This window comes from Furipterus horrens, unplaced genomic scaffold, assembly GCF_987537825.1.
Source record: "Furipterus horrens unplaced genomic scaffold, mFurHor1.1.pri manual_scaffold_4, whole genome shotgun sequence".
NCBI lineage: Eukaryota > Metazoa > Chordata > Mammalia > Chiroptera > Furipteridae > Furipterus > Furipterus horrens.
Window position 1 is genome coordinate 54,226,750 of NW_028327174.1, and position 27,930 is coordinate 54,254,679.

General features: G+C 52.0%; 2 protein-coding genes across 5 annotated transcripts; both read right to left on the reverse strand.

Moving 5' to 3' along the window:
* Positions 1 to 827: 827 nt before the first annotated feature.
* Positions 828 to 2,854, reverse strand: GPR84 (G protein-coupled receptor 84). The gene is made up of 2 exons (XM_090275590.1): positions 2,734 to 2,854; positions 828 to 2,238 (listed from the first exon to the last, which is right to left on the reverse strand). The coding sequence occupies exon 2, from the start codon at positions 2,228 to 2,230 to the stop codon at positions 1,022 to 1,024; it is 1,209 nt and encodes a 402-aa protein (XP_090131716.1). The 5' UTR covers positions 2,231 to 2,238; positions 2,734 to 2,854; the 3' UTR covers positions 828 to 1,021.
* A 4,599-nt stretch (positions 2,855 to 7,453) lies between these two features.
* ZNF385A (zinc finger protein 385A) lies at positions 7,454 to 27,890 on the reverse strand. Of its 4 annotated transcripts, none has more exons than XM_090273313.1 (8): positions 27,784 to 27,890; positions 21,372 to 21,508; positions 13,202 to 13,312; positions 11,417 to 11,579; positions 9,285 to 9,527; positions 8,738 to 8,907; positions 8,420 to 8,515; positions 7,454 to 8,269 (listed from the first exon to the last, which is right to left on the reverse strand). In XM_090273313.1, exons 1-8 carry the CDS (start codon positions 27,791 to 27,793, stop codon positions 8,039 to 8,041), a joined length of 1,161 nt encoding a protein of 386 aa, XP_090129439.1. In that variant the 5' UTR covers positions 27,794 to 27,890; the 3' UTR covers positions 7,454 to 8,038. The 4 variants fall into 4 exon arrangements, with proteins under 4 accessions (XP_090129439.1, XP_090129442.1, XP_090129440.1 ...); XM_090273316.1 differs by having other exon boundaries at positions 27,736 to 27,873; XM_090273314.1 differs by lacking the exon at positions 27,784 to 27,890 and adding an exon at positions 22,589 to 22,646.
* Positions 27,891 to 27,930: the final 40 nt, after the last annotated feature.

The window sequence follows — 27,930 nt, forward strand, 5'->3', positions numbered from 1 at the left end:
CCCTCCCTTCCCATCTCTCTAAATATAAATAAATAAAATCTTTAAAAACAATAAAAATCTAAAATAAAAAAAAAAAAGTCCTCTCCCCATGGCCATTCTCTTTGGATAAGGCAAGGGCCAGGAGGCTAGCCTCACTGAAGTGGTTATCAAAGCTGGATTAAACCCTGGCTGGTGTGGTTTAGTGGATTGAGCACTGGCCTGTGAATCAAAGGGTTGCTGGTTTGATTTTCAGTCAGGGCTCACGCTTGGGTTGCGGGCTGTGTCCCCATTTGGGGGCATGAGAGAGGCAACCAGTTGATATTCTCTCTCACACAGTGATGTTTCTCTCCCTCTCTTTCTCCCTCCCTTCCCATCTCTCTAAAAATAAATAGATAAAATCTTAAAACAAACAAACAAACAAAACCAAACAAAAACCTAGATTAAGCCCTGGCCAGGTAGCTTAGTTAGTTAGAGCATTGTCCTGATACTCTAAGGTTGCAGGTTGGATCCCTGGCCAATCAATAACTTTCTTTTTTTAAAAGCTGGATTAAAATTTTGTTTTGAGCTGAAAAACATCTGTTTGCAGGGATTGGGGGATCCTGGCAGCAATAGTTGGGGGTAGGGGCCATTTCTGGGAAGTTAAACAAAAAGGAAGGCTAATCCTCTTAAACTCTCATGTTTTATACCTGGAAATCCCTCAGCTGAAGGCTATGTCCCAGGCCCACTGCTTCCTGCTCCTGCTCTGACCTGGATCCCCCAAAATTCTCCACTATTAAGTTCCAGTTGCAAACCAACACTGGCCTATTTCCTTCTTCCCCAAAGACCACACCTGAGCATTATGAGGATGGAATTCATTTATTGATAATTAATAATGCACCTAGGGCTGAAACATTGAGCGAGGGATAGAAAGGCCTGGTTTGGGGGTTAGGAGGAGGTCGTCAGTGAAAATGCCTACACTTCTTACTTTTATCTACTCTCATACCAGTTGACCACTCTAGTTCTGGATGAAACAGTCCCAGATTATGGTGACTGGGATATAGTTCTAACGGAACCTACGGAAACTCTGAAGCCTACGGAAACTCTGGGGCCCTCGTTTTAGGAGGGAGCCATAAGCTTGACGGAAATGGCGATTCATGGCTGCATAGAGCACAGGGTTGATACAACCATTGAGCCACGTGAGGTTGGCAGCAAGCATGTGGACAACCCGGGGAGCCTGGACCATGGCATCCAGGATATTGAGCAGCAAGAAAGGGATGTAGCTCAAGGCAAAGCAAAGGAACACAGCAAAACACATTCGAGTCACCTTGCTAAACTCTGATGGGGAGTCCTGAGCTTTTTGGGCTCCTTTAGTTGGCCTGACCTTTGCAGGTGTTTGTGGAGGGCTTTTCTCTGTCATCTGCTTAGCTACTTTGCTGTTGCTCTTGTTCCCCACTTCTGATGAGTCTCCTTCCAGAGTGTGGGTGGTGGCAGCACTGACTGGCTCAGATGAAATTCCCTCACTGGGGCCTCCTGATGCCATTCCACTGTCCAGTTCCTGGAAATGACCAGGCATAGCTTCATCTGTCCCAGCCACGTGGCTGGAGTGGACACTTGCCTGGCGCAGCTTGTACTGATCCAGTGCCTGAGCTGCTCGCTTCACCTGGTGGTGGATGAGGCAATAGAAGATGCTGACACTGCTGAGCCCAAGCACAAAGTAGATGCCCATGAGAATGGTGGTGTAGGGTCGGCCTTTGATGCGGTCAAAGCTGCAGGTGCAAACTACAGGCACCAAGATATAGATGGACCAGAGAGGGGCAAAGCTGGCTATACCCACCACCCAGGTGCCCACCAGTGCCAACACTATCCCCTTGGCACTGAACACTTGAGGAAAGAGCTTAGGGTGGGCAATGAGGAGGTAGCGTCCCAGGGCGATGAGGCAGAGGGTGAGGATGGAGACAGAATTGGACGCAAAAAGGAGGAGCCCAAAAACTCTGCAGAAGGTGGCGCCAGTTCTCCAGTGCAGGTGGAGGTAGGTGTCCACAGAGAAGGGCTGGAGAACGGTGCAGTAGAGCAGGTCGGCCACTGTGAGGTTGGCGATGAGCAGGTTGAAGCGGGTACGGAGCTTGGGCTGGATTACCAAGGCCAGCAGGGTGAGCACGTTGCCCACGGTGCCTGTCACAGCCACCACAACCCCCCAAGTAACGGCCACATAACGATAGCCCAACACAGACTCATGGTAGCAGGAAAAGTTGGCATCAGAGGTGTTCCACATGATGGAGGCTGAAGGGGGTGGAGTGGGTGGAAGAGAAAGAGGGAGTCAGAACTTGACTTTGAATTTAGATCTCTTGAACGATTCTGGGCCCCTGGATACCTGATCTGCTCTAAGAACTCAGAAGCCTTCTGAGCCATTCCCCAGACTTTATCCCAAGATTCCCTACTCTCTCCTTAGGCTCTCTTAGACCTTTCCCATTCTTAAAGATTTTCCCAAATTCTTATCTAAATGTATCTTGTAGTCTCTGCCCACTCCAAACTCCAGGCCTCATTCAATATCCATCCAGATACTCCCAGTAACCCCAGGCCCTCCAACTTTTAAAATTATTTTCCTGTCCCCTAAGACCACCCAGGAGTCCCCTTTCTGTATCCAGGATGATGCTATAGTCCTCTCTGCCCTTCTTCACTAAACACACATGCTTGCCTCATTTCCCCCCCTGTTTTTACCACCTGTGAGATGAAGAGACAGAGAAAGAAAAGTACACCCACCACAAAATTACTCACCTGAGTCTCCCAGCCTTAAATTCTTTCTCCAGTGGAAGGAGAACTCAAACTCACTCAAAGGGCAGTTCTCTCTAGTGGGCAGTCAGGCTTCAAACAGGGGGTACCTGGCTTTCATGTCTCTCATTCTACTAGACTGAAAGAATAAGAAACTCCCCAGTTACTCAACCTCAGCCACTTCTTTCCCCATCTCCGGATCTCCGGTCCTACTCGTTCTGCTTTGGTTAGCGAAACCTGGGCTTCTCTGTTGAAATTCCCCTGCTACTTACACCAAAGCCACCTCATTTCTTCCGTTCTCCTTCCTGATACCCAAGCTCTGTTTTGTTCCTGTCTACAGAGAAGAACACTTATAAGATCATTGCTGAGAATTGTCAGGGCATGGAGACAGAGCCTCAGGATATCTGGGCCACTTATCAAGGGGCCAAAGGATAAGACCAAGTTCCAGGAGCAACTCTAGGCACCCCAGAAGCTTTGGCTCTGTTTTGGGGGAGCACTGCTTCCCTCTCTCCAGGGCCTGGAGATGGTTCAAGTCAGAGGGTCCCATGTGATATCCTAGCACACCTGAGAAAAGGAACCAGAAGAAGTAGAAAATGAAGCAGTCAGGATTCTGGCTTCCCTCCCCACAGAGCTCAGTTCAAGCATTCATCCATTCACTCAGCAAATGTGTAGAGGGCCTGGTATTCACCGGACTCTGAACAAGAAGTTTTGGTATAGTCTAGTAGAGGAGACAGATATGTAAATATAGAAATGCTTAATTGAATCCTCTAAAGCAGGGGTTGGCAAACTTTGGCCTAGGGGCCAAATCTGGCCTTCCATTTGTTTTTGTGTGGGTCATTAGACAACAATGTTTTTTTCCATTTTAAAATGGTCACATTTGAATGGTTATATAAGTATCTACATTATATCCTCAGTTTTGCCTCTTGGCCAGCACAACCTAAAATATTTACTACTTGATCCTTTAAGAAAAAGTTGGCAACTCTTGCTATAAAGTGTATCAGGAACTTAGAGAAAAGGAGCTAGCCGTTAAGAAGGAGGTCAAGAAAGGGTCCACAGAGATACCTGTGCTAGATTTTGAATGATGAACAGGAGTTTTGTGGGGATATAAATAGGACATTCTAGACAAAGGGCATGGGACACATAGAGACACAGAGGTTTAGGAAGAGGTGAACAGAGAGTGTGAGGTAGGGAGCAACAGAGAAGATCCTGGAGAAGTGAGCAAGGGTGAGATCAAGGAAGGCCTTGTGTATCATACTGAGGAGCTGGGGTTTTATCCTGAAGACGATGGGGAGATTGGCACTAAGATAGCTGTTAGGAGCACTGGCTGGTGTGGCTCAGTGGATTGAGTGTCAGCCTGAGAACGAAAAGGTTCCCAATTCAATTCCTAGTCAGGGCGCATGCTTGGGTTGTGGGCCAGGTTGTGGGCGTATGAGAGGCACACATCAGTGTTTCTTTCCCTCTCTTTCTCCCTCCCTTGCCCTCTCTCTAAAAATAAATAAATAAAATTGTAAAAATCTTTTATATATATAAAAGATAGCTGTGAGGAGTGAAAGCATGCAGACCAGAAATAAGAGAGAGCAGCAAAGAGGTACCAGTTCAGACAAGGGAGATGTAGGGCCTGAGTTAGGGTCAGGGTCAGCTCCATGGGCATGTTCCCTGTGTCATTACATAGGGCAAAGGGTCCAGTGCACGGTTTATGGTTCTGCAGTCACTGTCTTTTTTTTTTTTTTTTTTTTTTTAAGATTTAATTAATTAATTTATTTAGAGAGAGGGGTTGGGAAGAGGGAGAGAGACATTGATGTGCGAGAGAAACATCAACCAGCTGCCTCTTGCATGCCCCTAACTGGGGACCTGGCCTGCAACCCAGGCATGTGCCATGACCAGGAATCGAACTGGTGACCCTTGGTTTGCAGGCTGGCACTCAATCCACTGAGCCACAGCAGCTAGGGCTGCAGTCACTATCTTGAGATTTTTTTTTTAGTCCTCATCTGAGGATATATTCGTTGATCCAGACAGAGGAAGAGAGAGAGATAGAGAGAAAAACATCAATGTGAGAAACATTGGTCAGTTGCTTCTCAAAAGCACCCCAACAAGGGAATGAATCTGCAAGCTAGGTATGTGCCCTGACTGTGAATCCAACCCACAACCTTTCAGTTTATTGGATGACACTCCAGCCAACTGAGCCACACCAGCTAGGGCTTGAAATTTTTTTTGAAAAAGGGGCCCTGCTTTTTTATTTTGCACTAGACCCCACAAGTTATGTAGCCAGTCCTGGTTAGGGCAATGGTTGTGAGAATAGAGAACAATAATCAGAATCTATAGGTTGTTAAGAAGTCAAATAGGACTTACTTAGTGTCTCTGTAGATGAAGGGTTAGAAAGAGGGAAGACTAGGATGAATCCTACTTTTCCAGGTGGATGATGGTGCTCTTAATAAGACAGGGAGTCCTGGCCTGTGTGGCTCAGTTGGATGGAGTTATGTCCAGTAAACTGAAAGTTTGCAGGTTCGATTCCCTGTCAGGGTACATACTTAGGTTGTGGGTTGGGTCACCAGTTGGGGCATGTATGAGAGGCAACTGATAGATGTTTCTCTCACATTGATGTTTCTCTCTCTCTGAAATTAATCAATCAATATTTAATTTATTTTTAGATTTTTATTTACTTATTTTTAGAGAGGGGAAGGGAGGGAGAAAGAGAGGGAGAGAAACAGCAATGTGTGAGAGATACATTGATCGGTTGCCTGTCACACTCACCCAATCAAGGACTGGCCCACAACCCAGGCATGTGCCCTGACAGGTAATTGAACTGGTGGCCTTCCAGTTCTCAGGCCAGCGCTCAGTCCACTGAGTCACACTAGCCAGGGGGAAAAAATATTTAAAAAATCAAGATAGGGAATGTGGGGAGCACAACAGATTTAGGGACGAGGTAAATCATGAATTCAGTTTTAGGTTAGGTTTGAGGTGGTTGTGGGGCATGCTAGTATCTGAGTGCCACTAGCCTCAATTTCTTCCAGCTTCTATCTGTCCCCATCCAGTCCTTGCTTTTGTTCACCCACTCTCCTATGTGGCCAGATTTCTGGATATCCAGTCTCTGCCTTTTTTTTTAAAGCTAGAAAGACCTGAACACAAAAACAAGCAAACCAAAACTCCTTGTTGGGTTCCATTTTCTGAACCTAGACTTCACAGTTCAAACCCAGGATGCCCCAAGTTGCCTCTCCTTCCTCTTTAACAACCATCAGCCTCCCTCTTGCTTTATTCTGTAAGACCAGGAAGGTGGCAGAGAGGAGGAAATGAGCAATGATGCAAGTCAGGAGGATCCCATGGCAATTCTGGGTTCTGGTCTAGACTTTTTTGTTAGACCTTTTTGCCACCCAGCAGGGCTAGAGGGAGGGGTCAGAGAGTCACTGGCTACTTTTGGAAGTGTGTGATTGAACTGAATTCTGGAGATAAAGAGGAAACCTCTTTCTCATCCTCACCCCTCATTATGTAAGAGAGAAGAGTATGCTCGCTCCTGTTTCACAGACCACTTAGGGGACAAGATGAGAAGGTATTCTAGCATATCTGTAAAAAAAAGTCCCAGTTTTTTGGTCTTGGATACGTGAAGTGTCAGTAAATTTTGAAGAGACCCAAACCTGCTCATTTTGCAGATAGGGAAACAGGAGTCCAGAGAAGTTAAATACTAATCCATGGACACTATTTATATGGGGCAAAGCAGAGCGTAGAGCTCAGATTCCCAGTCCCTGCCGCCACTTTCCATGCCTTGCCTGTCTCTGGAGTGGTTTTCCCACCAGAAGCACAAAAACCTTGATTCTTTCCTTTGTCTGAGACTGGGTCTAGACCTGTCTTCCTAGAATCCTGAGACACACGACAGGAGTCTTAGCCTAGGTATGGGAGACTCCTTTTTCATGTCGTTGGCGCCGCCTGGTGGAGTTGCGGAGAATTCTCAACAGCCTTGGGTGCAATCCGAGACCTGGAGTCGGAATGATTCCCCAGGGCCAAATTTACACTTGAGCTGGACCGGGGAGTGGGTGAGTGGGATGGGGAGCCTCTGCTAGCTTTGCACAAGCCTCAGATCTTGCCTCCTCCCACCTACGTTTCCCTAACCCCTTCTTTCTTCTGGTCCCCTTTCGTGTGTGCCTGTCTCCCTCACCATACAGATATATACATACCCCAATGTTATTGTTCCCCAAAACAGGGGGCAAAGATTGAAAGTCTGAGTCTGGGGGACAGAGGGTAACGAATCCAGACTTTATTGTCAAGGAGAGGGGAAAGGGAAAGACATGGGTCGGGGACCAGGGTTGCTACATCATCAAGCAGAAAGAGTTGATGGGGAAGGGAAGGCCAGTGGAAGGGGCCGTCCCCTTCCTGGGCCAGTGGCTGGAAGGGCTGACAATACGGAAATCACGGGGTGAGGGTGGGGGCCACACCTCCGCCCGAGCTGTACTGTGGTGTCTGGTAGAAGGGAACAGCCATGAGGTCTAGGAGCTGGGATGGGGGAGGCTATAGACTTTGAATCCAGCGGAAAGGGGAGGGGCGGGGGGGTGAGGCTTCTATTGCTTTTTGCTCACAGTTTTGCGGAAGGCGAGGCGGGGGTGGGCTTGGACTGGACACCCCTTGCCCCCCTCAGTACCCCTTGGGCGATGGGTGCTGGTGAAAAGAATGGAATCCGGACTGGGGAGGAAGAAGGTGAGAAAAGGGTCTACAAGGGGCATCTACTTGGTCCCACCCAAGTGCTGCCCACTGCAATGGGCCCAGCTAGACCTGGGGCAGGAGCATGGTGCGGGGCGGGCACAGTGAGGTTGCAGGCGGTAAAACCAAAGTGCTTATGAGGGATGCCGCCTGTTCCCCTCCCCCTGTGGAGGACGGGGGTGTTCACGGAAGCGCTTCAATTTTGGGGTAGGGGGCTGGAGTCCCAGAGTCCGCTTATTGCCAAGAAAATCCATTTCTGCCCCCTGGACCCCGACCATGGCTTGTGAACCCCGTTTTGTGCTAGGTTTGGGGGGAAGGGCTGGATGGACATGGCTTTTGGGAGGGGGGGGTGTCTCCAAGGGGGCTCGGGGTGAGACGGCCCCCCCTTTTCTAGGGGAGAGGGAAGGGCAGGGGGCGGGGTTCCCTGAGATCTGGGGTGTTACCCCCCTTCTGAAGCCCCCCTCCCCCACTACCCCTCCCCTTTCCTGGAACCCCCTACCTCGGGGTGGGGGAGAAGGAGAGAGATCATTCAGGGAGTGCCGGGAGGAGGGGCGGCCTGGGAGCCCAGAGGCCTGCGTCCCGGCTGGAGGTGGGGCGTTGAACGGGAGGGGGTTCACGGTATAGGTCAGTAAGGGGAGAAGAGGATGGGTCCGTGCGCTGTTCGGATGGGCCCGGGGGCTGGGTGGAGCAGGGGGTGGGTGATCGGCGGCCCTTGGAGAAGAGGTGCTGCTGGAGCCGGGCGCAGAGACAGCGGGGAGCCTGCTGCCGCTGCCATTACCGCAGCCACCGCCAGGGGGCTGGGGAGCAGGCCGCCGGCCAGGGACTTGGGCAGCTCCTTGGAGAAAGTCAGCGTGCCCTGCAGGGGTCGGGGGAGGAGGCGGGAAGAGAGGGAGAAGTCATTCTTTTTGGCCCTGCAAACTCCGCCTCACCCGGGGCGGCCCGCGTCCCCTTCTCCTCCCCGCGCCGGTTCCCCCATTGCAGAATTTTTCTGCGCCTAGAGCCTTACCGCCAGCTCCGCCGCACCCCTAGGCTTCTTGTGACGGCTCAGTAGCGGGTTGGGCTTCCCGGCCACGCCATCTCGGTGCCGCCGGCTGGAAATGTGCTGCAGGGGTGAGTGGGTAGGGGCATGTGAGCCCCCAGGAAAGGAGCAACCCTCGGAGGCAGGGCCATAAGGCTGGCAATCACAGCCCAAGTACCTGGCCCTACCTCTTCTGTGGATCCAAGGGAAGACCCTGTAGAAGAGTCCTCACTCCGGCTCCCTGTTCTCCCTTCCTGCATAGCGGGTGGGACTCCTCAGCATTTCTGGGAAGGGCTTTGGACTTACCTGTTTCAGCTGGACCTCCGAGTTGACCTTGACATTGCAGATCTCACAGTGGAAGGTTCGGTCCTGGGCAGGGGCCTCTAGCTCCCCAGGAGTGGTAGGCCCCAGCCGAGGGTAAGCTTTGATGGGGCCCAGCCCACTTCGGGCCTCCAGTATTGTCTTGTGCTTAGTACCTGAAACCCACAGAGGACAAAAGGTAAGGAGTGAAGGAAAAATTCTTTAGGTCTACTAGGCCTCAAATATACACATTCCCAATTACAATATGGGAGGCATCGGGAGTAGAGGGTTTCCAAGCCCCTTGGGATTCTCCCACCCAAGCACAGGGTGGGCCAGGGGAGAGTCCTAAGTAAAAAACAAGAAAAAAGTAAGGTAAGGAGGAGGACTGAGGAAGTAAGGGGCTAAGGAATGGTGGAGAGGATTAGGCATAGAGATAAGCTCGTAGGTAAGTCTTAGAGGGTACAGGGGTATTAGAAGCTAGAGGAGTTAGGATGTAGGGAACAGAAGTGAGCTGAGGACAGGGGAGTAGGGGTGGGGGCAAAGGAGTCCATACCTTTGTTATGTGCCTCAAGCTGGGACAAGGAATTCACTGCCACTTTGCACAGAGCACAGTAGAGCAACCGCTTGGCCTTTTCCTCCTCTTCCTTGCTACCCCCAGGCAGGGAAGCAGGGGCTGGAGTACCCCCTTCACCCTTGGTTGCGCCCTGACCAGTCTCTGGAACACTGGGAGGGGATGGGGAGCCAGGCTGTTTCTCTGGGGATCCTGGGGCTGGACCCAGTCCATTCTCCATGGAAACTGTTGTTGGGGGAGAAACATAGGGGTCACCCCAGATGGCTTTGGAAGAAGATTCTTTATGTGAAGGAGACCCACCCCTATTTCCTGGAGGCAAGAGCCCAGGAGTCCCCACCCTGTGACAACATGCATGCTCTCATGCTGGGCCAGAGCCAGATGTGGTCCAGCTGCCGCAGACTGGGTGTGAGACTGCAATGCCTGGCTCACTCTCCATAAGCTGGGAATGACGGAGGCCGGGGGTGGGGTGGGGAGGAGAAGCAGGGAGAGGGTTTTCCAGCCCCACTGGCATCCCCTTCAGGGTGAAGCTTGTAGCCAGCCTAGCCAGGGGGAGAGGCATGGAACAAGGATTCACCCCTCAATGGTCTGCCAGCTAGCCTGGGCTTCCTGCCCGGCCAGCCCCTTCCCAGAGTCCTAGCCAGTCCCCAGGGAGGCATGCCCAAGAACTCTAGGAAGGCACAGAGGCAGGATGACCAAGGACAGGTTGGGAGAGACAGACACAGACATAGCAAAGGGAAACAGAAACAGCAGAACCGGAGAGGGATGAGACAGGGATGAGGGCTGCTCTATAATTCATGGCTCGATTAAAGATGCACAGGCCCTAGGCCTCAGCACTGGGTTCTGGCCTCTGTACAGGGGAAACTCTAGCGCTCCCATTCTTGCTCCAACAGCCGATCCAGTTTCCGGGTCATGAGGAGGCTGGTGGTGGGGGTGGCAAGCTGGTGGGAGGGGACCTCCTGACCCCTGTAGGTGTTCATTTGCTTGTCCATAGTGTGGATTTCCCTTTATTTCACTTACTGATTTCTGACATCCTTTATCTTCATCTCAATCCAGACAGCACACTCACATCTCAGTCTGGATAGGACTTCATGGCTTACTAAAGCAGGGTAGGTATCATTAACTTCTCAGAGAGATACCATAGGAACTAAATGAGGTAATACACATAAAGAACCTGAACAGTGCTATTGAAGAAATGCTACCTACCACCATCATCATCATCCCTGTTTTACTGAGATGTTATCAAATGAACCCAAGATGATTAGGCTAAGAAGCAGCCAGAGCACAGTGAGAACTCAGCTCCCCTGCCCACCTTCTCTGTGCATCCCTGAGAGATGGTGTGTGTGTGTACTGAGAGTGGGGGCCTGCTCCCAAGCTGGTGGTATAGGTGCTTAGTTCTCATTCTGCTTAGGGTAGGGCAGGAAGGACAGGCAAGGTAAGGAGGAAATGGGCTGCTGGGTCTCTCTGAAGTTGGCTATAATTGACATCTGATGTGGTAATCCCAGGATAGGGGTGGCTCATATCTTCCTATCTTGCTATTCCTTCTTTCCAGTTTCTTGGCTGGGAATATAGGTGAAGATGGCACTAGCCATGGAGAAGAAAGGATCTCAGAGTTGCCTTTTGTAAAGCCAGAAAAGACCTCAAGGATCTTAAAAGAAAGAAAACTCTGGCCCAGAGAAGTCAAATAATCTATCCCAGATTATACAAAGAGTTGCCCACCTCTCTGCATAATCTTGGATAGATTATTTGAGGCCCTCAGATATCCTGACTCTCTCCCCTACCCCTTTTCCCAAGATGAAGGGGCCTCTCTCTGGATTTGATGGTTCTCTTTTTCTTGAGGAAGTTTGCCAGGTGGCCTCACCCTAGCCCCTCTCTGAGTCACTGGGTGGTGCAGAGGACAGACAGTGGTAACTCTGTCGTGAGGAGTTGGGGTGGGGGTGGGGTGACAGGATGGAAATTCTGCATTACTGTACTTGGCTCCAGGACTCACCTTGGGTAGGGGTGGGGTGACGTGGGGGCTGAGAAAGAGAGAGATGAAAGCAGAGGAGAATTCTGGGAAGTGGGGAAAGAACAGAGGAGACAAGATCAGTTGAAGAATGTGGGAGAGTCAGATATACCTGGACGAGGGGCTACACCATCCCCATTTGGGGGGCTGCTGCCTGGGGGAGCTGTGTCTCCAGGTTCCCGGACGCCAGGCTCCCTGCCTCGGGTCTTGGCAGCCTCAATGCCTTTGACTCTTCGGGCGTGGCGATTACCCTTGTAGTGTGCCTCAGCCTGGCTCTGTAGGGATGAAGAAAATGAAAACAGAGATCACCTTTCATCTGACACGTCTCCCCATAGAGCTCTTTTAGGTCCTGGGGTGGTCTCAGCAGGATGCAGTGAATCTCTCCCAATGCCACTGAGATGTAAAGCCCCATGCCAAGGAGCCCGGCTTATTCCTGGGGCTTGGACTACTTTGAGTCCCTGGGAACCTGGATCCGTACCTAGCCCAGGCTCCACCCACTACCACGCCCATGGCCTGGTTGCAGACTCAGGCTTCCCACCTAGTTCTGAGGTGAGGGAGGACTCCATACCTACAGAATCCTAAATGGGAGGGGCCTAGCAATCAAGCCAGTTAGCATCCTCTTAGACCCTGGGCCTGTGACCCCTGGTCCCAGGATCCTGCCTTTGCCACTTCTGCCCTCAGTCTGGGAGTCCCAGAAGCTCTGAGGCCTGGGCTCTACACTGACTGCTGTCCCCTGGGTCTCATTTTTCCCTGAAGCCTCTACAGACACCTTTGAGGACCTTGGCCCCAAGCCCAGCTCTGGAGACAGAGACAGCAGCAGAGACAGCTGTCAAAACAGAGCCTCTTGGTTGGGAAGGGATGGGGAGGGCAAAAAGAAGGGAGGGCTGCCTGCTATTGGCCCCACTCTTCTGGTCCTCTACCCTCCACCAGTGAGTGGAGCCTGGGTTGGGAGAAGGGATGCCTGGGGTTGAGGTGAAGGAGGGGCCTAAAGCTGGGTTAGTCCTGGCTGCACACCCCCACCATGTGCACCCCCTGCTAAGAATGTACAATCCTGGAGTTACAAGGTCACCCAGACAGGAATAGAATAGGAATAAAAGGCGTGGATAGGCAGAAAAAGATTGACAGCCCAGGGGTGGTGTGGCGGTGTGCAGAGCCTGGCAGCACGGTGTGTATATGTGTGGACTCAGTAGAGAAACAGAACACGCTTTATTTTCCTCTACTCAGCAGAATGAGACTCTGCTGTTTTTCTCCAAAAGCTCTTAGAACCTGTACCTCACAAAGTCCCCTCTAGACCCATGTGGAAGTCCCAAGGGATCCTTGGAGGGAGAAGAGCTGGGAAGCCAGACATCTAGGTTCTGAGTTCTTGGTGGCTTTTCCCCATTGGAAAGTCCCATGGAAGGGAGCGGGGGCCAGGCTCTGTGTATGATTTGGAGGGAGGAGGGTGGAGAGAGGAGGAAGCTAGGTTAGAGGAAAGTGGGTGGGCCAGGGGAAGAGTTCAGCAGAGGCCGAGGAGGGCACAGACTCTGCAGGGGAGCCAATAACTTAACTCAGTTCTGTTCCCAAGGACCAGTGGGCCAGAGGCCACATTCCTACCCAGACACTGATGGCTACCTGTGTTCCAAGAAGTTCCGAGCCAGGGATACACCAGTCCCTAAAGGAGGGAGGGCGCAGCCTTAGCAGACTGGTCTGCTTCATGCTGAAATATAGTCATCTCTTGGACTTTTCAAGTATCTTCCATTATTCTGTGCCCTTTTTACAGTAACCCATTCCCTGCTCTTCCCCTGATTACCCTCTAATCCCTGCCCCTCTCCCAGAGCTCCCAGCCTATGTCATCCCCCAAGATCTCCTGGCTGCCCCTGCTCCACCCACTGGGTGGATGAGTGAATGGGTTTCTTACCTGAGAATTGAAGCGGATCTGACAGACATTACAGGAAATGATGGGCCGCTTGGTTTTGAGCAAGGGTCCCCCAAAAGTGTGGGAAAGCACAGCCTTCTGTACAGGGTCCATCTGTGGAGGCAGGCTGGTGTGAGCCAGAAGCTCCAGCACAAGCTCATGTCCATCATCCCCCCCAGTGGCGGCAGCTGGGTTGAACCAAAGTCCCCAGAGCCTCCTCCCTAGCCCTCAGTGTGCCTGAGGGCTCTGAATCTTGGTCCTCCCGGATTCCCTTCCAGCCCAATCTCTTCAGCACTAGAAGGGACTCGAGGGACCCACTGGCCCAGTGCTCCTGTTTGACAGAAAGTAGAAGTGGTTTGCCTAAGATCACTCCAGAAGTTAATATCAGAGCTGGTACTTGAACCTGGATTCCTGCCTTGGTCCATTATACCCTGAAAATCCAACTCTGTCACCTTGAACTATGTCCTACAGCTAGGCTGCTCCACCAGAGGCCCACTGACAGGAAGTTTCAAAGCACCCCAGATCCTAGGGCCTTCAGTTAAGGCCTTTTTGGCCTCCCCTCTGGGGCAAGATTGTCTGCTAAGCCAAGCTTCTGGTCCCAGGAGACAGATGTTTCCAACTTCCCATCTCTGGGCTCTAGGTTACCTTAGCGTACTCACGTCCTGAACCTCTGTAAGGCAACAGTTTCTAGAGGGGGTATAATAACTCAGGAGAGAGTAGGCTCTAGAAAATAATGAGGAATAAGTGGGAGAACCTAAGAAGCTGAATTGTCCTGAGGCAGCGCAGAGATCTTCTGAACTCTCTCCCTCTCTCTCTCTCTCTCTCTCTCTCTCTCTCTCTCTCTCTCTCTGATCACAGGGGGCTTCTGGGGCAGGGCTGTCGGGCTGGGCAGGATTAGAAACTGTCTCTGCCCCCACCCAGCATCAGCAGATGTCTTTGCAGGCTCAGGCGAAGAGTTCACGTGAGGAGGGAAGGGGATGGGAATTTCTCTCTGAGGCCTTCTGCTATCAGGGGATGAAGCCAGGGGCCTAGAGGCATAAAAACTGCCTCCCTACACAGTCGTCCATCCTTCTTCCTCCTGGCCCCTAGGTAGCCAGGGAGAGGCAAGCCTGGAATGCAGCTGCAGTTGAGGAGGGTTGGGTGATCCTTCTGGACTTCTCATAAATATGGAATCAAATTAGAGCTGAAATCTTATCTTGCAGGTGGAAGGTTCAATTAAAAAACAGTTGCTGGGGACTTGGTGGAGGCAGTCTTTAGCTCCTTAGCTGAGCCCCTCCCTGTGCCTAGGACTTCATGGATCCAAGTGAGACACAGGAGTGAGAGACAGGAATGTGAGGCAAGGGGACGAAGGTGATTCAAGTCTAGAAAGCCCACAGATCCTGTCCCTCTGCTCTCCCCAGTAGTCTCACTGGCTGGTTGGGGGTAATGTCAGGAAAGGGATTTTAACATCTCTGCAAAAACGGCTGCCCCATTTGGTAGTGGTAGAGGCAGGAACCATGAGCAGGTTCAGATAACTGGTCTGACAAGTGTGAATCTCTTGGCCTGCTCTTGTCTGGAAGCAGCCCCTCTCAGCGACTCACTTTTCACCTCCAAAAAGCCCTGTTCAAGGAATAGCCAAGTGGGAAGAATGGGTGTGTCTGTGTGTGTGTCTAGGCAGACTGTGATCAATCTGTGCATGGGTGGAGTGTGAAAGAGTGTCACATGCTGTGTGTGTATCATTTATGTATCAACATTTCTGTGTTGGGGGTTCTGCCAACTGAATGCCCAGGTTGTGTAATCTTCGGCTGTGTGTTTATCTGTGTGAATGTATGATGTGTTTGGTAGAGAGAAAGACAGACCAAGTTGGAGACGGGCTTTAATGAGACAAAGGAGACAGATGACTGCTTTCAGCTCCCAGTCTCCAAGTTTCAGTCCTTCCTATTCAGGGACCCCCCACTCTGCCTCAGGGTTCCCCTTAGTCCCTGGGCTTCCTCACATGTTGTGTGGGGAATGGAATTCAGTTCAAACAGAAACCCAATCTGGGCCAGGAAACCTAAGTAGATTAGAATAATAGGGAGAGAGTAGTGGGATGGAGAGGGGAGCGCAAGCCTCCCGATTCTGTCTGTGCCTCACCCCATCACCCCAGCCTGCTCCCTGAGTGGCTGAGGACCCAGTACTCTGAGGATGACTTGTGGGCAGACCATCCCAACATCCAGTCCCTGAGAATGGTCCCTGCCCTACTTGAGTCCTTCCTCCAGGGTTAGAGCCTTTTCTCTTGCACAACCCCCTCCTCAGGTTTAAGTCCATAAATACCAACCAGGGGTGGGGGTCGGCAGGGAAGAGGGCATCAACCCAGTCAGGCGGGTCCTTCCCACCCAAGGACCCTCTTCTCTGGGAACTGAGGGGATACCAGGCTGAAGCGAGGGCTCCTGGGCCCAATCCCTGCGCAGGTGGAATGTGAGCTACTAAAGTGCTCCTTCAGGCCAAGGTCAAGAGGCCCTGGTGACCTAGATGAGGGCTCTCTGGGGATGGGAGGAGGCCAACACCTCCCAGAGCCCATTCCACTCCAGAGCCCCTTCCCTGGAATTTTGGCCTAGGAACTGCCTGGAGAGGTCCACAAAATGGTCCCCTTCCACCTGCCCTCCAACAGCAGACATGAAGGGGAATTGCTCCCTGAAGCTGGGGCATAATGAATCGGGAAGGGCAAGGGGGAGGGAAGGGGGAAACCAGATCAGGAACACGAGGGGGGGGGCTATGATTATATTACCTTCCATTGCTCTTTATCTGATGGTAACTGCTGCCCCTTGTTTGACCACCCCACTTTCCCATCCCCCAAAATATAGGCGAAAAGGGAAGGGGGTGGAATCTTAGCGATGGGAAGACATGAGGGACAGGGCAGATAGAAATAGGAAAGAGAGGGAGCTAGGGGCTGTCTGAAGAGCAGGTGGAAGCTGGTGGGGGAGGAATGCTGGGAAGGAGAGGCTGGGATGGGGTCAGGGCTGGATATGAGGGATCTGAGCGGCATGGTAATTTCAGGGTAGGTGTAGGACCTGACGGGATGTCTGAAGATTTGGGAGACTTCAGGACCTGAGAAGCAGAGTCTGGGGTATCCAGGTATGGTGGCAGCAGTCTGAGGGCGCCAGCTGGGATCCAGAGATTGGTTGGGGCCGCGCCGGTTGTGGGGGATGGGCCGGATAACCCGAGGACCAGGAGAAGGGAGAGGTAGTCAGCCCCGCAGGGGCGGGCGGGGATGGGGTGGGGGTGGGAGGCGCTGCGGCAGCAGCGGGAGCCAGGGAAAGAGGAGGGGACGGGTGGCTTACCCTGCGAGACCCCGGGGGCCGCGGCTCCATGGCCCGGGGTGGCGGACCCGGGCGGGGGCCTCGAGCCGGGCCGGGTCAGGGAGGCCAGGAAAGCGGCTCTCGTTGCCCGGGTGGCTCGGGGCTGTGCGGCCCGGCCGGCCCGGAGAAGGGGAGGCGGCGCCGGCCGGAACCGGACCCGCCCCGGAGGCGGGGCCGAGGGCGGGCCGAGGGCGGGGGCGGGCACAGGGAGTCTAAGAGGGGTGAAGAGGGGCAAGGGCGAAGAGAGGAGGGAGAGTCCATGTCAGACCCTCTTTCCAGGGAAGACCTAAGTCATGGTGTGAGGGGTCGCTCGGCCTGGAGATGGGACATTGATCAGATGACCTCGACTTCCCTCAACTGGGGACCCTTGCCGGGTCTAGTGTCCCCATGGAGGACCCTGTTTCTCTAGCTTGGGCATTTCTCCTTTCTTCCATCCCTTCCTCCCTGCCCCTTTCTCCTCTACTGACAGCCTCTCCTCCGAGTCCTCAGACGATCCTTCCCCTGCTTCCTCTGCACACGGACTTGTGTTCTTTTACATGCCACTTTCTCTGCTAAGGATGGAAAACCGAGCCCAGGTAGCTAGATGTCAGGCACTGCTCTCTCAGTGACTCCTCGAAACGGTTGGAACTGCGGGCGCCTAGGACAGAACCGACCTCAGGCTGGAGAGCTCGCTCCTAACCTCTTCCTACCTCCTTCCCTCGCCCGCCACCTGCTGGAGAACCAGGGTCCTTAAGAGTTTATGCTTCATGCACTTACTGCCCTCTGGCGGTTGAGTGGGGGCAGCATTGGGGGACGAGGGGCAGGAGGACAGACTGCCCACTCCCCTAGACACCTCCTCATGCTCTCTGGACGGGTCCTCGGATTCCCTCTTATATCTCTGGACCTCATCACCCCCCATTCCATCTAGGGCGGAGAGATGAGTGAGGCAGGGGACTGGGATATACATAGAGAGAGGCTGTCTTTGGGAGACTGTGAGGGATGTCCAAGGGCAGAGGGACACATAATGCAGGAAGGGGTCAAAGGGGTAGGAACTGCCCAGTTAGGAGAACTGTCTGGAGGAGACTTAGTCCAGGGAGGGAGAGAACTCTGCCATAAATAATAATAAAGCCACCATCTCCTAATGTTGATTGAGCCCTTGGAATGTGCCAGCCTCTATACTAAACTCTGTGGATTATCTAATTTAATCTTCACAACCACTATTCTAAGTACTATTATTATCTTTATTTTATAGATGAGGGAACTGAGGTTAAATAATTTGCTCAAAGTCATAAACTAGGAAGTGGCTGAACTGGGATTTGAATTTAAACCTGGGCAGCCTCACTCCAAAGCCATGTTCTTAACGGCGGCACAGTACTGCCAAAGGTCCGTCTATAGCTTTTCTACAGTCCTTGTTCCCCTGCTGGTTCGATCTTCCAGTCAGGGTACATCAGAGAAGGAAAACTCTGACTCCAAAAAACCTCCGCTGCCTTGCGGCATACCTCTTCAGGGGAAAGGCTAAGGGAGTAAACCCCGACAGAAAATCCGGAGCCGGAGTCCCTAAGGCGGTTTGACGTTGTAGTCAACACCGGCAACTCCTGCGGCGCACCTGAAGCCAAGCTGTATCGACTCCGTCTTTCCCTTGGACCCTTCAGCTGCGAAGAGAGGGGGGGTCTGCTGCATGGGCAACAGCAGACCCTCCATATCACCCTGCCCAGGCTCTGTAGCTTCAGCTCCACTGGAGAGGACACTCCAGCGTCATCGCAAGATGTCAATTCAACACGGGAGGAGACAGATGCCGTGTCACTCCCGAGTCGGACTGCACAGCCATTCTCGGCGGTGCAGATAGACACCTAAGAAGCTACACCATCGTCTCTCGAGACGGACGGCTGTTCCCCTGCAGAATTTGACACTATTGATACAGCCCACCATACCCTCTCCCTTGGCTTCTCCAACTCTACAGGAACCTGGTTCTGTGGTTCCGTTCCCACCCCCTCCAGTTGCTCCTCCATTTCCTTTGCTACAGCCTCTTCCTGTTCCCACTCCCTAATTCTGCTTATTCCCCAAGGATGAGACCTTGGCATACTGTCTTTCCCTTAAATAAAAATAATAGCAATAACATAATAACCACAGCATCTACCACTAATTGAACATTTACTTTGTGCTAAGCATCATGATTATGTAGTACGATTCTCACAACCTTGTGAACTGGTACTATTACTACCATATTTTACAGCTAGTAAAAAATTGAAGTTCAGCTCTGGCTGGTGTGACTCAGAGTGTTGAGCACCAGACCACAAACTGAAAGGTTGCCAGTTTGATTCCCAGTAAGGGCACATACCTAGATTGTGGGTCGAGTCCCCCAGTTTGGAGCATGTGAGAGACAACTGATTGATGTTTCTCTCACACATCAATGTTTCTCTCCCTCTCTCCCTCCCTCTGTCCCTAAAAGTAAATAAATAAATTCTTTAAAAAAACCCGAGGTTCAGTGTGGTTAAGTAATTTGCCTAAGGCTACACAGTCAGTACTTTTGTAACATCAATTCAAATCCAACCAGTCAGATGCCAAAGTTGGTGCTGTTCAATACTTTGCTGCTCTCTCCAAGCTTATCCATGCTCATGGCTTTAAATTGTTAGTCCTCACTCCCTAGTAGAGGCAGTGGAGCTCTGAACCCTTGGGGAGTCAGAAACCCTGGATTATCCATGGGAATCACTAAGTAGCTTTGTGACCTTGGGCAAGTCATTTAACCTCTTTGGATCATTATTTTCTTATCTATAAAGTGGCGGGGGTGGGGGTGGGGGGGGGCGAGGTGATTGGAGACCTGAGGGTAAGTGCAGATCAGGTATTTGGTTGAGGAAAAGTATCCCCAGCACCTCCTGCTCTAGTCACACCTAATCAATTGCACTTTCTCAACTGCTCTTTTCTAGACCTTGTTCATGCTATATTCTTCTCTCTAGAATGTTCTCTAAGGTTCCTTTTAAAATCCTACTACTAATTCCTCAAAGTCCAAATCATACATCACCTGCTGCAGATTCAGTCCCTTTTTCCTCTTCTCTCTTTTTCTCCTGCTTAACTCAGGTCGATTCCTTAGGCACCACCACATCCAGCAAGTCTTTCTTGATAGCCTCCTGGGCTTCCACACAAGCTAACTGCCTTTGACACTGCTCTTCTCACACTGAAGGGTAACTGTTAACTTGTTAGTTTTCTACTAAACTGTTAGTTCCCCAAGGGTGTGAACTGAATTTTGTGTCCTTGACACCAGGCACAGCCCCCAGCATATAGTAGGTGCTCAAAATAAAATTTTTTTTGTTCACTTGAATCATTGTTAGTGTCTGTTTCCCAGTATTTATCAACTCTTCCTTTGGTTTGCTTTGCAGATGACTGTATACATGTCTATATTTCTCCCCTGAATATAAGCTCCTTCAAGATTGGACCATATCATATTCACCCTCATGTCTCCATTGTATCTAGAGCAGTGCCTTGCTTATAGTAAGTACTCAGTATTCTCACCTGTAAAATGAGGATAAAATCACATGGGTTGCTATCAAGATTGAGGTATGGAAAATGATTTGTAAATTTCAAAGTGCAATGCAAATGTTGGTTTGGATTCTTTGGGAAGAGTTTGGAGGAAGCAGTATTAAGAGAACTCTATTTGGAGTCACAGGCTATGGGTTCAAATCATACCTTAGGTACATCCTGTGCCAACTTAGATAAATTACTAAACTCTTCTGAGCCTCAGTTTCTATCTTCCCACATGTCAAACAGGAATAATGTCTACTTGTTGGGTTGTGGCGAAGATTAAACAAGAGTGTGTATAGAAACATCTATCACAGTGCCTGGTGCTCAATACATGTTTGTAGCTGAATCTGGTTTGATGGTGGGTTATGTGAGTTGAATATGGCTGACTTCCCCCAAACTGCAGCTCCTAGCCCAGTCTCCAGGCCCCAAATTCTGTCTGCTGGACACTTTTGGTTCAATATTCTACTGGTAAACCAACTCACCATGTCCTGAAGGGAATTCAGCAGCCTCATGCTGGGTCAGCTTCTTCCTCCAACCCTCTACTGTCAAGGTGACTTCTTCCTCCCAATCACAGGGGCCTGAACCCTGGAGTCATCCTTGACTAATTCTCCCTCTTCTCCTCAACTCTTCAAACAGTGGTTGTTCACCATGGTTTGTCAATATTTCCTTGGAAATACATTGCCAGTCTCCCTTCCTCTCTACTCACATTGCCACTGTTACTAAACACCCACTAGTCTGGTACTCCAGACTTCCCTGCAGGCCCACATTGCTGGGACAGCCTCCTAACTGGCCACTCTCCTCCAGCCTCTGCTCCCTTCCATCCAGCTGCTACACTCACCTTCCTTACACACTGCTCTTACCAAGTCACTCTCCTGCTCAACAATGGATAGTGGCTCTCTATTTCATATTGTTTTAAATCTAAACAACTTTACTAGCTCTCCAAGATCTACCCACCCAACTATGGACTCCAGAAAGCTGGAACTTATGAATAACCATGCTTGCCCTTGCTTATTCCTTCTTTCTGGATATCCTATAACCCCTCCCACCTCCCTGTGGTCACTACCACCAATCTAGGTCTCCATACTTCTCTAGACGGTGGACTAGATGAGATGAATCATATAAAACACCTAGCACAGTGGCTAGCCCATAGCAAGACCTCAGCAAATATTAGCTATTATTGTTATTTTAATAATATACCAGACAGCCAATAATACTTGTGATTGACTAGAAGTAAGGGAGATGGGATTCTAAAAAAAGATAAGGAATTAGATACAAGGGGAAGAAGAAAAGAGGGAAAGGGTGGGTCTGAGGGAGAGCTGAGGTCACAGGAGGGTGGAGAAGGCTGGCAGGCTGCTACTCACAGTGCTGTAGTTGCTAAAGAGGCCCAGGGTGGGAGTTGGCTCCAGTGGGAAAGGCAGGATTTGCTTGAGGTCCAGTGGGGGCTGCATGATGGGGGTCTGCCGTAGCAGAGGGAGGGGCCCTGCCCGGCTCAGGCTGCCTGAAAGGCAGAAAAAGCATTATGTGAGACAGGAACATTGAAGCCCATCTCTCCCATTCCCCAGTTGGGGCCCCCACACTCAGAAGTATGACCCCCATGCATACACACTTCCCTGCTTGTTGGCTCCAGAGCAATGGAGCACGGTGGCCTGTGGGTCTGGGGGAGGGTGCAGACCAGTCCTTCCCTTCTGGGTGGTTTTCACTTCCCCTTTCTCTAGCCTCCCTCCTCCAAGACCATTAGGCATTAAACAGACCCAGGAAGAGCACAGACTCCTGCAGACTGCCTGCTGGACCAACAGGACCTGGGAACCCTGAGCCCCTGGCCAGTCCCTTCTTCTGGTTTTGCTTTCCCCCAGGGAATCCCCAAAGCTAGGTTTCACCCCAAGGAGAATAGCCAAGTGGGTGATTCATTCCACTGCCCAGAGGGGAATATTGAGGCCTGTATTTGTAGAAGGGCTACTGAAACTTTCAGGCTCCCCAAAGAGTTATGATTTTGTCACAATCATAATTCTTAATTGTCAACAACAGTGGGGGTGGGTAGTAGGTGAGTGGCATTTGCTCTGGAAGGTGGACTGCCCCGGGCCCTTCTCAGAGCCCCTCTCCCAACCTTCCTGTCTTCCCCCATTCCCCTTTGGTCTAACCAGGAGTGTTCAGCTCCAGCTCGGCAGGAGGAACTACCACCCGGCTTCTGGGAGGGGAATGCCTTGGTCTGACCGAAAAGGGAAATGAAAGTCCAGACCAGCCACTCCACTACTCCCCTCCCCACTCAAACCTTCTTCTCCTCCCTCCGGAGCCATGAGAGGAACCCCACCAGGCTCTAAAGGGGTAGCCCAAAGGCCCTCAGGACCCCTCTGGGCTTCCTCTGGCCCAACTCCCTTCTTTGACCTCGCTATCCACCAGTTGGGAAACTCTGGCTGCCCTTCACTGCTCCAGCAAGTCCCTCCCAGCAACAGGGGTTCCTAAGAACAAAGGCAAACCCAGGAGGCTGCAAACTTGGGCCCGTCCTCCCTTGACCTTACTGGGGTAGAGGGTCCCCCAGATCCTCACTTGCTCCCTCCATAAAGACGGCCCCTTTTCATACCTTTAGTTTCTGGTGCCTGCTGCCCCCAGGCAGTGGCCTGGCCCTGGCCCCCCAGGGGCCTGGGCCTGACAGTGTCCCCTTCTCTCAGTTCTGCCCCCTGCCCTCTGCCTTGCCAGCAACCCCCCCAGTCCAGTCAGTAGGATCAGCCAATCAGAGTCGTGCAAAAGTGGGGCAGAGGGGAGGGCGGGGGAGCAGGGATTAGGGGAATCAGAGGCGAGAGGGAGGGGGTAGGGAGGACTCAGGCACAGCTGGGGGCAGGGAGCTGGTCCAGAAAGGTCTGTAGGGGTCTGTCTCTTCCACCCACTGCTAGGACTGGTTATCCATGCTGTCTGAATCAGAGAAGGTCAAGTCTGAGGGAGTGGGCTCCAGGAGTCTAAAAGGCTAAAGGAAGAGGCAGGATGCTTGGCTTTGGCCCTTGGGCTTCTAGGGGTCTGTACACCCTGTGTCCATTCTCTCTCTTTTTTTTGTATACCCTGTGTCCATTCTCTGGGAATTGGGGTGGGGTAGAAGGAGAGGAGGGAGAGACAGACACATAGACAGATAAGAGTAAGTAAGAGGGAATGGAAAGGATGGATGGAAGCAGGAATAAGTGACTAAGAAAGGGGACACAGACACAGAGAGAAAGGGATAGAGAACAATGGGGAGATGGAAGAGAGTGAAATGAGAGAGAAGAACACGAACACTGCTGAAAAGCTGGACACAAAGATAGAGACTAGGGTAGAAAGAGGGGACAGAAAACAGAGCAGGACAGGGAGAGACAGACTGATGCGGTAGTTCAACCATCTCCCCTTTCTGGTCTGTCCCCTCATAGCTTCTTTTCTCTGCCCCCCACCCCCTCCTGCCTGGCACACAAGACCAGGGCAGCCTTAACGAGCCCCGGGTGGCATCAGGAATGGTGAGAGAAACCTGAGCACTCCCAGAGTCCCAGGCACCCAGCAGCCACCCTTAGCAGCTGGTTTGGGGTTGGCACTTGCTCCGCCCCAGAGCACTAGAGACAGCAGCTCAGTTCCTTGACCCTTTCTGGGGTTGAGTATTATCACATTGAATCTCTGAGGCACTAACGATTTTATGGAGGTAGCTGATACTATTTTTTTCAATTTGACATACGAGGAAACAGGATCAGAGAAGTTGAAAACTTGACTAATATCACACAGCTTATAAGTATCAAAGCTGTGATTTAAATCAAGATCTGTTGCACTCGGTAGCAAATTCTTTCTTTGCTACATAACCCAAAAAGGACTCCAGTCTAACTCTGAAGCAAAGATCTGAGCTCAGGCTCCCATCTTATTCAAGGAGAAGAAGAGGAGAGCAAGTTCCATGCACTTCCTGGGATTGGAGGAAACCAGGCAGCAGCCACGCAGTTTCCTACAGCCAGCAACTCATCTTTTCCACTGACATGAGCCCTCGGGGGAGGGAGGTTAGAGAAGGTGGGGGAAGTGGGAGGAAGGGGTGAAATGAGGATGGAGTGAGGGAAGGAAGCAAGGCGGGCAGAGGGGCAGGTGGCAGCTTACAGGACAAATGGGCAGAAGCAGGGCTCTTGGTTTCAGGTAGTCCAAGGCTCAGTTACCTCTCCCACCCCTTTTCCAAGAATAATAATAGTTGCCACTTTTTGAGGGATATAGTTGTCAATATATGCCAGGCATTTTACATACATAGTCTCCCTGTAGGTGGAGCCACTACGCGCTAGCTGGATGACTAGCTAGTCTCTCAGACTCATTTCTCATTTGTTAAATGAGAGCAATAGTACCTGTCTCATGAAGTTGTGGAGAAGATTGAATAAATCCATGTAAAGTGCTGGCATGCCACAAGGGAGCTCAATACATAAATGTTTGCTAAATAGATTAATCCTTATCTTACAGCTGATGACAATCAACTCAGAGAGGGGGAGTTAATTAACTAAGGTCACACAGCTAGCAAGGGATTTGAATCTGCGTGTCTGGCTCCAGACACAGGGCTTTCAAGCACTACGCATTTATGGGTAGAGTAGGAACGGGAGGTGGGTGAGAAAGGCAGGAATATAGTAAGGACTGGGGAAGCAGATGAAGTAGGAAAGTCTGGGTTTCTGTTATTTGGCTATATGAGGGCTTCAGGCAGGTTTGGAAGAGGGAACAGAGAGCAAACTGGAGTGTGTGTGTGCGCGTGTGCATGTGATCGTGCACAAACGGGCAGGGCAGGGCAGGGCAGGGCAGGGCAGGGAGGAACTGGGGCCTGACTGGGGCAGGTCACTCCAGAGGATAGCTCATTAGAGTAATTACCTCCAACAGATACAGCCCCACCCAGCTCTGTGGGGAACTGCCAAATGCTTTATTAAAGACAGTTCCCAATGAACTTTAGAGGGGTAAACTCTCAGACCCTTGGATGGATGCCCATTTGTCCATTTCTGTACCCTAGCTTACCCTCTAGGCACTTTGATCCTACTCTGGTTTCCCCTTTAGCACCAAGCCACAGCTGAAGGATCCATCCCACTGGGGTCTGGTCTTTTTATTCCCCAGAAATTCCGGCTTGGTAGGAGTTCCAGTCCCTTGGCTATCTCAGGTTGGGTCTGAGGCTTCAAGCCCTCGTGGTAAAGAATGGGAGTGTCTGCCATGAGCTGGCTCAGGGAGTGGCCCAGTAAGCGTAGGAGCAAGAGCCAGGAAAGGTGTGAGGGTAGGGCTGTGGGTTGTGTTGGTCTGGAGGATGAGCCAGCATGAGATTCAGATTAGACAGAGGTATCAGGGTCAGGGCTGCAAGTTGTGTTAGGACCCAAGGTGGTGAAAAGCACAAGGAATTAGACTCTGCAGCCAAGGGAGAAATTGGTTTGGAGTCTGGACTGGGGTCTCTTCTCTAATTCATCTTTTTTCCTCTCAGGGCTTTTGGCCTCTTTTATCTTCCCAGAAATGCCTAATATTAGGGACTGAGGGGAGAGCCTTGAAACCCTGGGTCTTGCCTTCTTGAGCAAGTTCCATGTACATGTCTCCTTTAGCCTCAATTTCCTCCATCTTGGCAAAAGGCAGGCTGAGGGCTGGAAAGGCTTTGAAGTCAAAGATGAAAGTAACAAGGGGATGATTATGAACAACTACTCAAAACATCATCCCTAATAACCCCGGGGTAGAGTGGGATGGTGGGGGTGGTGGCAGGGCCAAAGGGAGAAGGTGGCCAGGAAAGGTAAAGAGAAAAAAAACCTGGGACATCTTCAAAATCTGACAGGAAAGGGCCTCTTTCAATGGCTCCTCCTTCACCACATGAGGTAGCCCAGCTGGAAAGGACAGTAAGAACAATCTGGAACAGGGAACCTGAGCCTAGAACTGCCACCTTAAACCTGGGCCCACAAGACAGGCTGGGCCTCACCTGCTGGGCTGGGCCACCATGCAGCTAGGCTTGTAGTCCTCCGTAGTCAGAACCTGAAAACCTTAGTATGGGCCCTGCGCCCAAGTTGGCAGTTTCTTCCTCTCCCCTTCTTTCCTCAAAGAGGGCTAAGATATATGGGCCTGGGCCACCAGGCTTCCGGCCCCTCTGTGGCTGGGCTCCAGGAGGGGGTTAATTACAGTGTCCTCCAGGGAGATGTGGAGGTCCAACTGGTGATCCAGGCTTTCTTCCTGGGGTGGGATCATGGTCTGGTTTGAGCAGGTCCCTGAGGTCCTCTTTAGGTCCTGTTGACCAGGGGAAGTATGGCTCACACTGGCCTGTTCTGGGCAAGCATCATGCTGCCCCTGGGCCTCATGCGTAGGGTGGGGCCTGTGCCCAGGGTGGGGCCAGGGTACAGGGATTGCACAGGTTGGAGGAATGTAGAGCCTGTGCTCTGGGAACCTGAGTCCATGTTGTGGTGGTGAGGGTCCCACTCTAGGGTAGTCTCCACAGATGGGTGGGAGTCTTTTCCCTGCTAGAGATACCCTTGGGAAGGAGGCAGGCAACCAGTCAGTCGTGACTCCGTTCCTTCATTTCTTTAATAGCTATGCTGGAGTGCCAGGTGCAGAGGGTCAGACATAAAGTGGTGAGAGAGTGAGGAGATTCAGGAGTGGGAGAAAAAGAGATGGAGGAAGATATGAAGAAGGGGATAGGGACAGTTAGTGGGAAGTCAACTGGGGTCAAATACAGGAAGAAAAGAAAAAGAGCCAAGGATGAAAACAGCAGCGGGCTTAGGCAGGAGCCAGGCAAACCCTGGGGCCCCAACACGGAGCCAGGTGTCCCCAGTGGGGGAGGGGAGACCACAGGTGTCGGGGCCTGGTTGGTGGTGCTCCCATCATAAATGGAGCCCAGGAACTGACCTAGTCAGGGCAGATGTCAGAGGTCAGAGAACAGAGCAGGCCTTGGGACTATTTGGAGGCAGGGGCCTGGAGCCCAGCTGATGAGGAGCCCAGCACACAGCTCATTTGTGCCCCTCCTCCCCCACCCGGGGTTCCCTTTCCATGTAGGTCATGAGGATGGGGTGGCTGTGGCTGACGGGCTGTCAGAGCCCCAGGGGAGTTTCCCTCCCCCATCTTTACTCTTTCTGTTGCCCCTTCCTCTCTTGGTGCCCCCTCCCCTCCACCAGGCAGAGATGGGGGTGGGGTGGGGGAAGAAGGAAGAAGGAAGCCAGGAAGGAAGGGCCCAGGCAGCCCGAGCAGAGAGAGAGAGGGGCAGGTCCTGGCGTGTTGGGGCAGGATGGCTGCGGAGACAGGATCTGAACCGCAGGGGCTCTCGGATGGACGGTTTCCCACCTCTTCTTCTCCCCAGCCCCCTCATCACCAGCGTTCAGGTTCCCACCTCCCACCACACACACCTCGAAGCTACACACCCCACCTTCCCCCCCACCCCTGCCCGCCCCCTGCTTCCTCCTTTCCTTCTTATCCTGGGCCCAGAAGGGTCGGGGGAGACAGGTCAGAACCTTCCCCTCTACTCCATGAGGCCAGGACAAGCCCCCTCCCCCAGCCTCTCGTAGACGGTCATAGAATATTCATGAGCTCCATGAATACGCAATATTTCATTATGGGGAGGGGGTCTCACTCAGCTCTATCTGCTCCTTTACCACTGGCTAGATTAGCAGGAGAAGCGGCAGCTTGGGGAGGAGGGGAAAAGGGGAAGAGGGGACCCCAGATGTGGAGCCAGATGAAGGGGGAGGGGGAACCGGTCGCTGACGGGCGGCCGCAGTCACCGCGGTGCCGGGGAGGTTGGGGGGGGGGTTGACCTACTGAGAGGGACCCAGGAGCCTGGAGCCCGGTGCCGTAGAGCCCACTCACCGAGGATCATGTTGGCGACCCAGGCGCCCGGGGTTCCGCGTCGCTCTGTCCCGGGGGCCGTTCTGGCCGGGCTGGGGGTACAGGGGGAGGAGTCGGGGGAGGAGCAGAGGCCGGTCTAGGCGGAGCGGGGGCGGAGCCCGCAGCAGG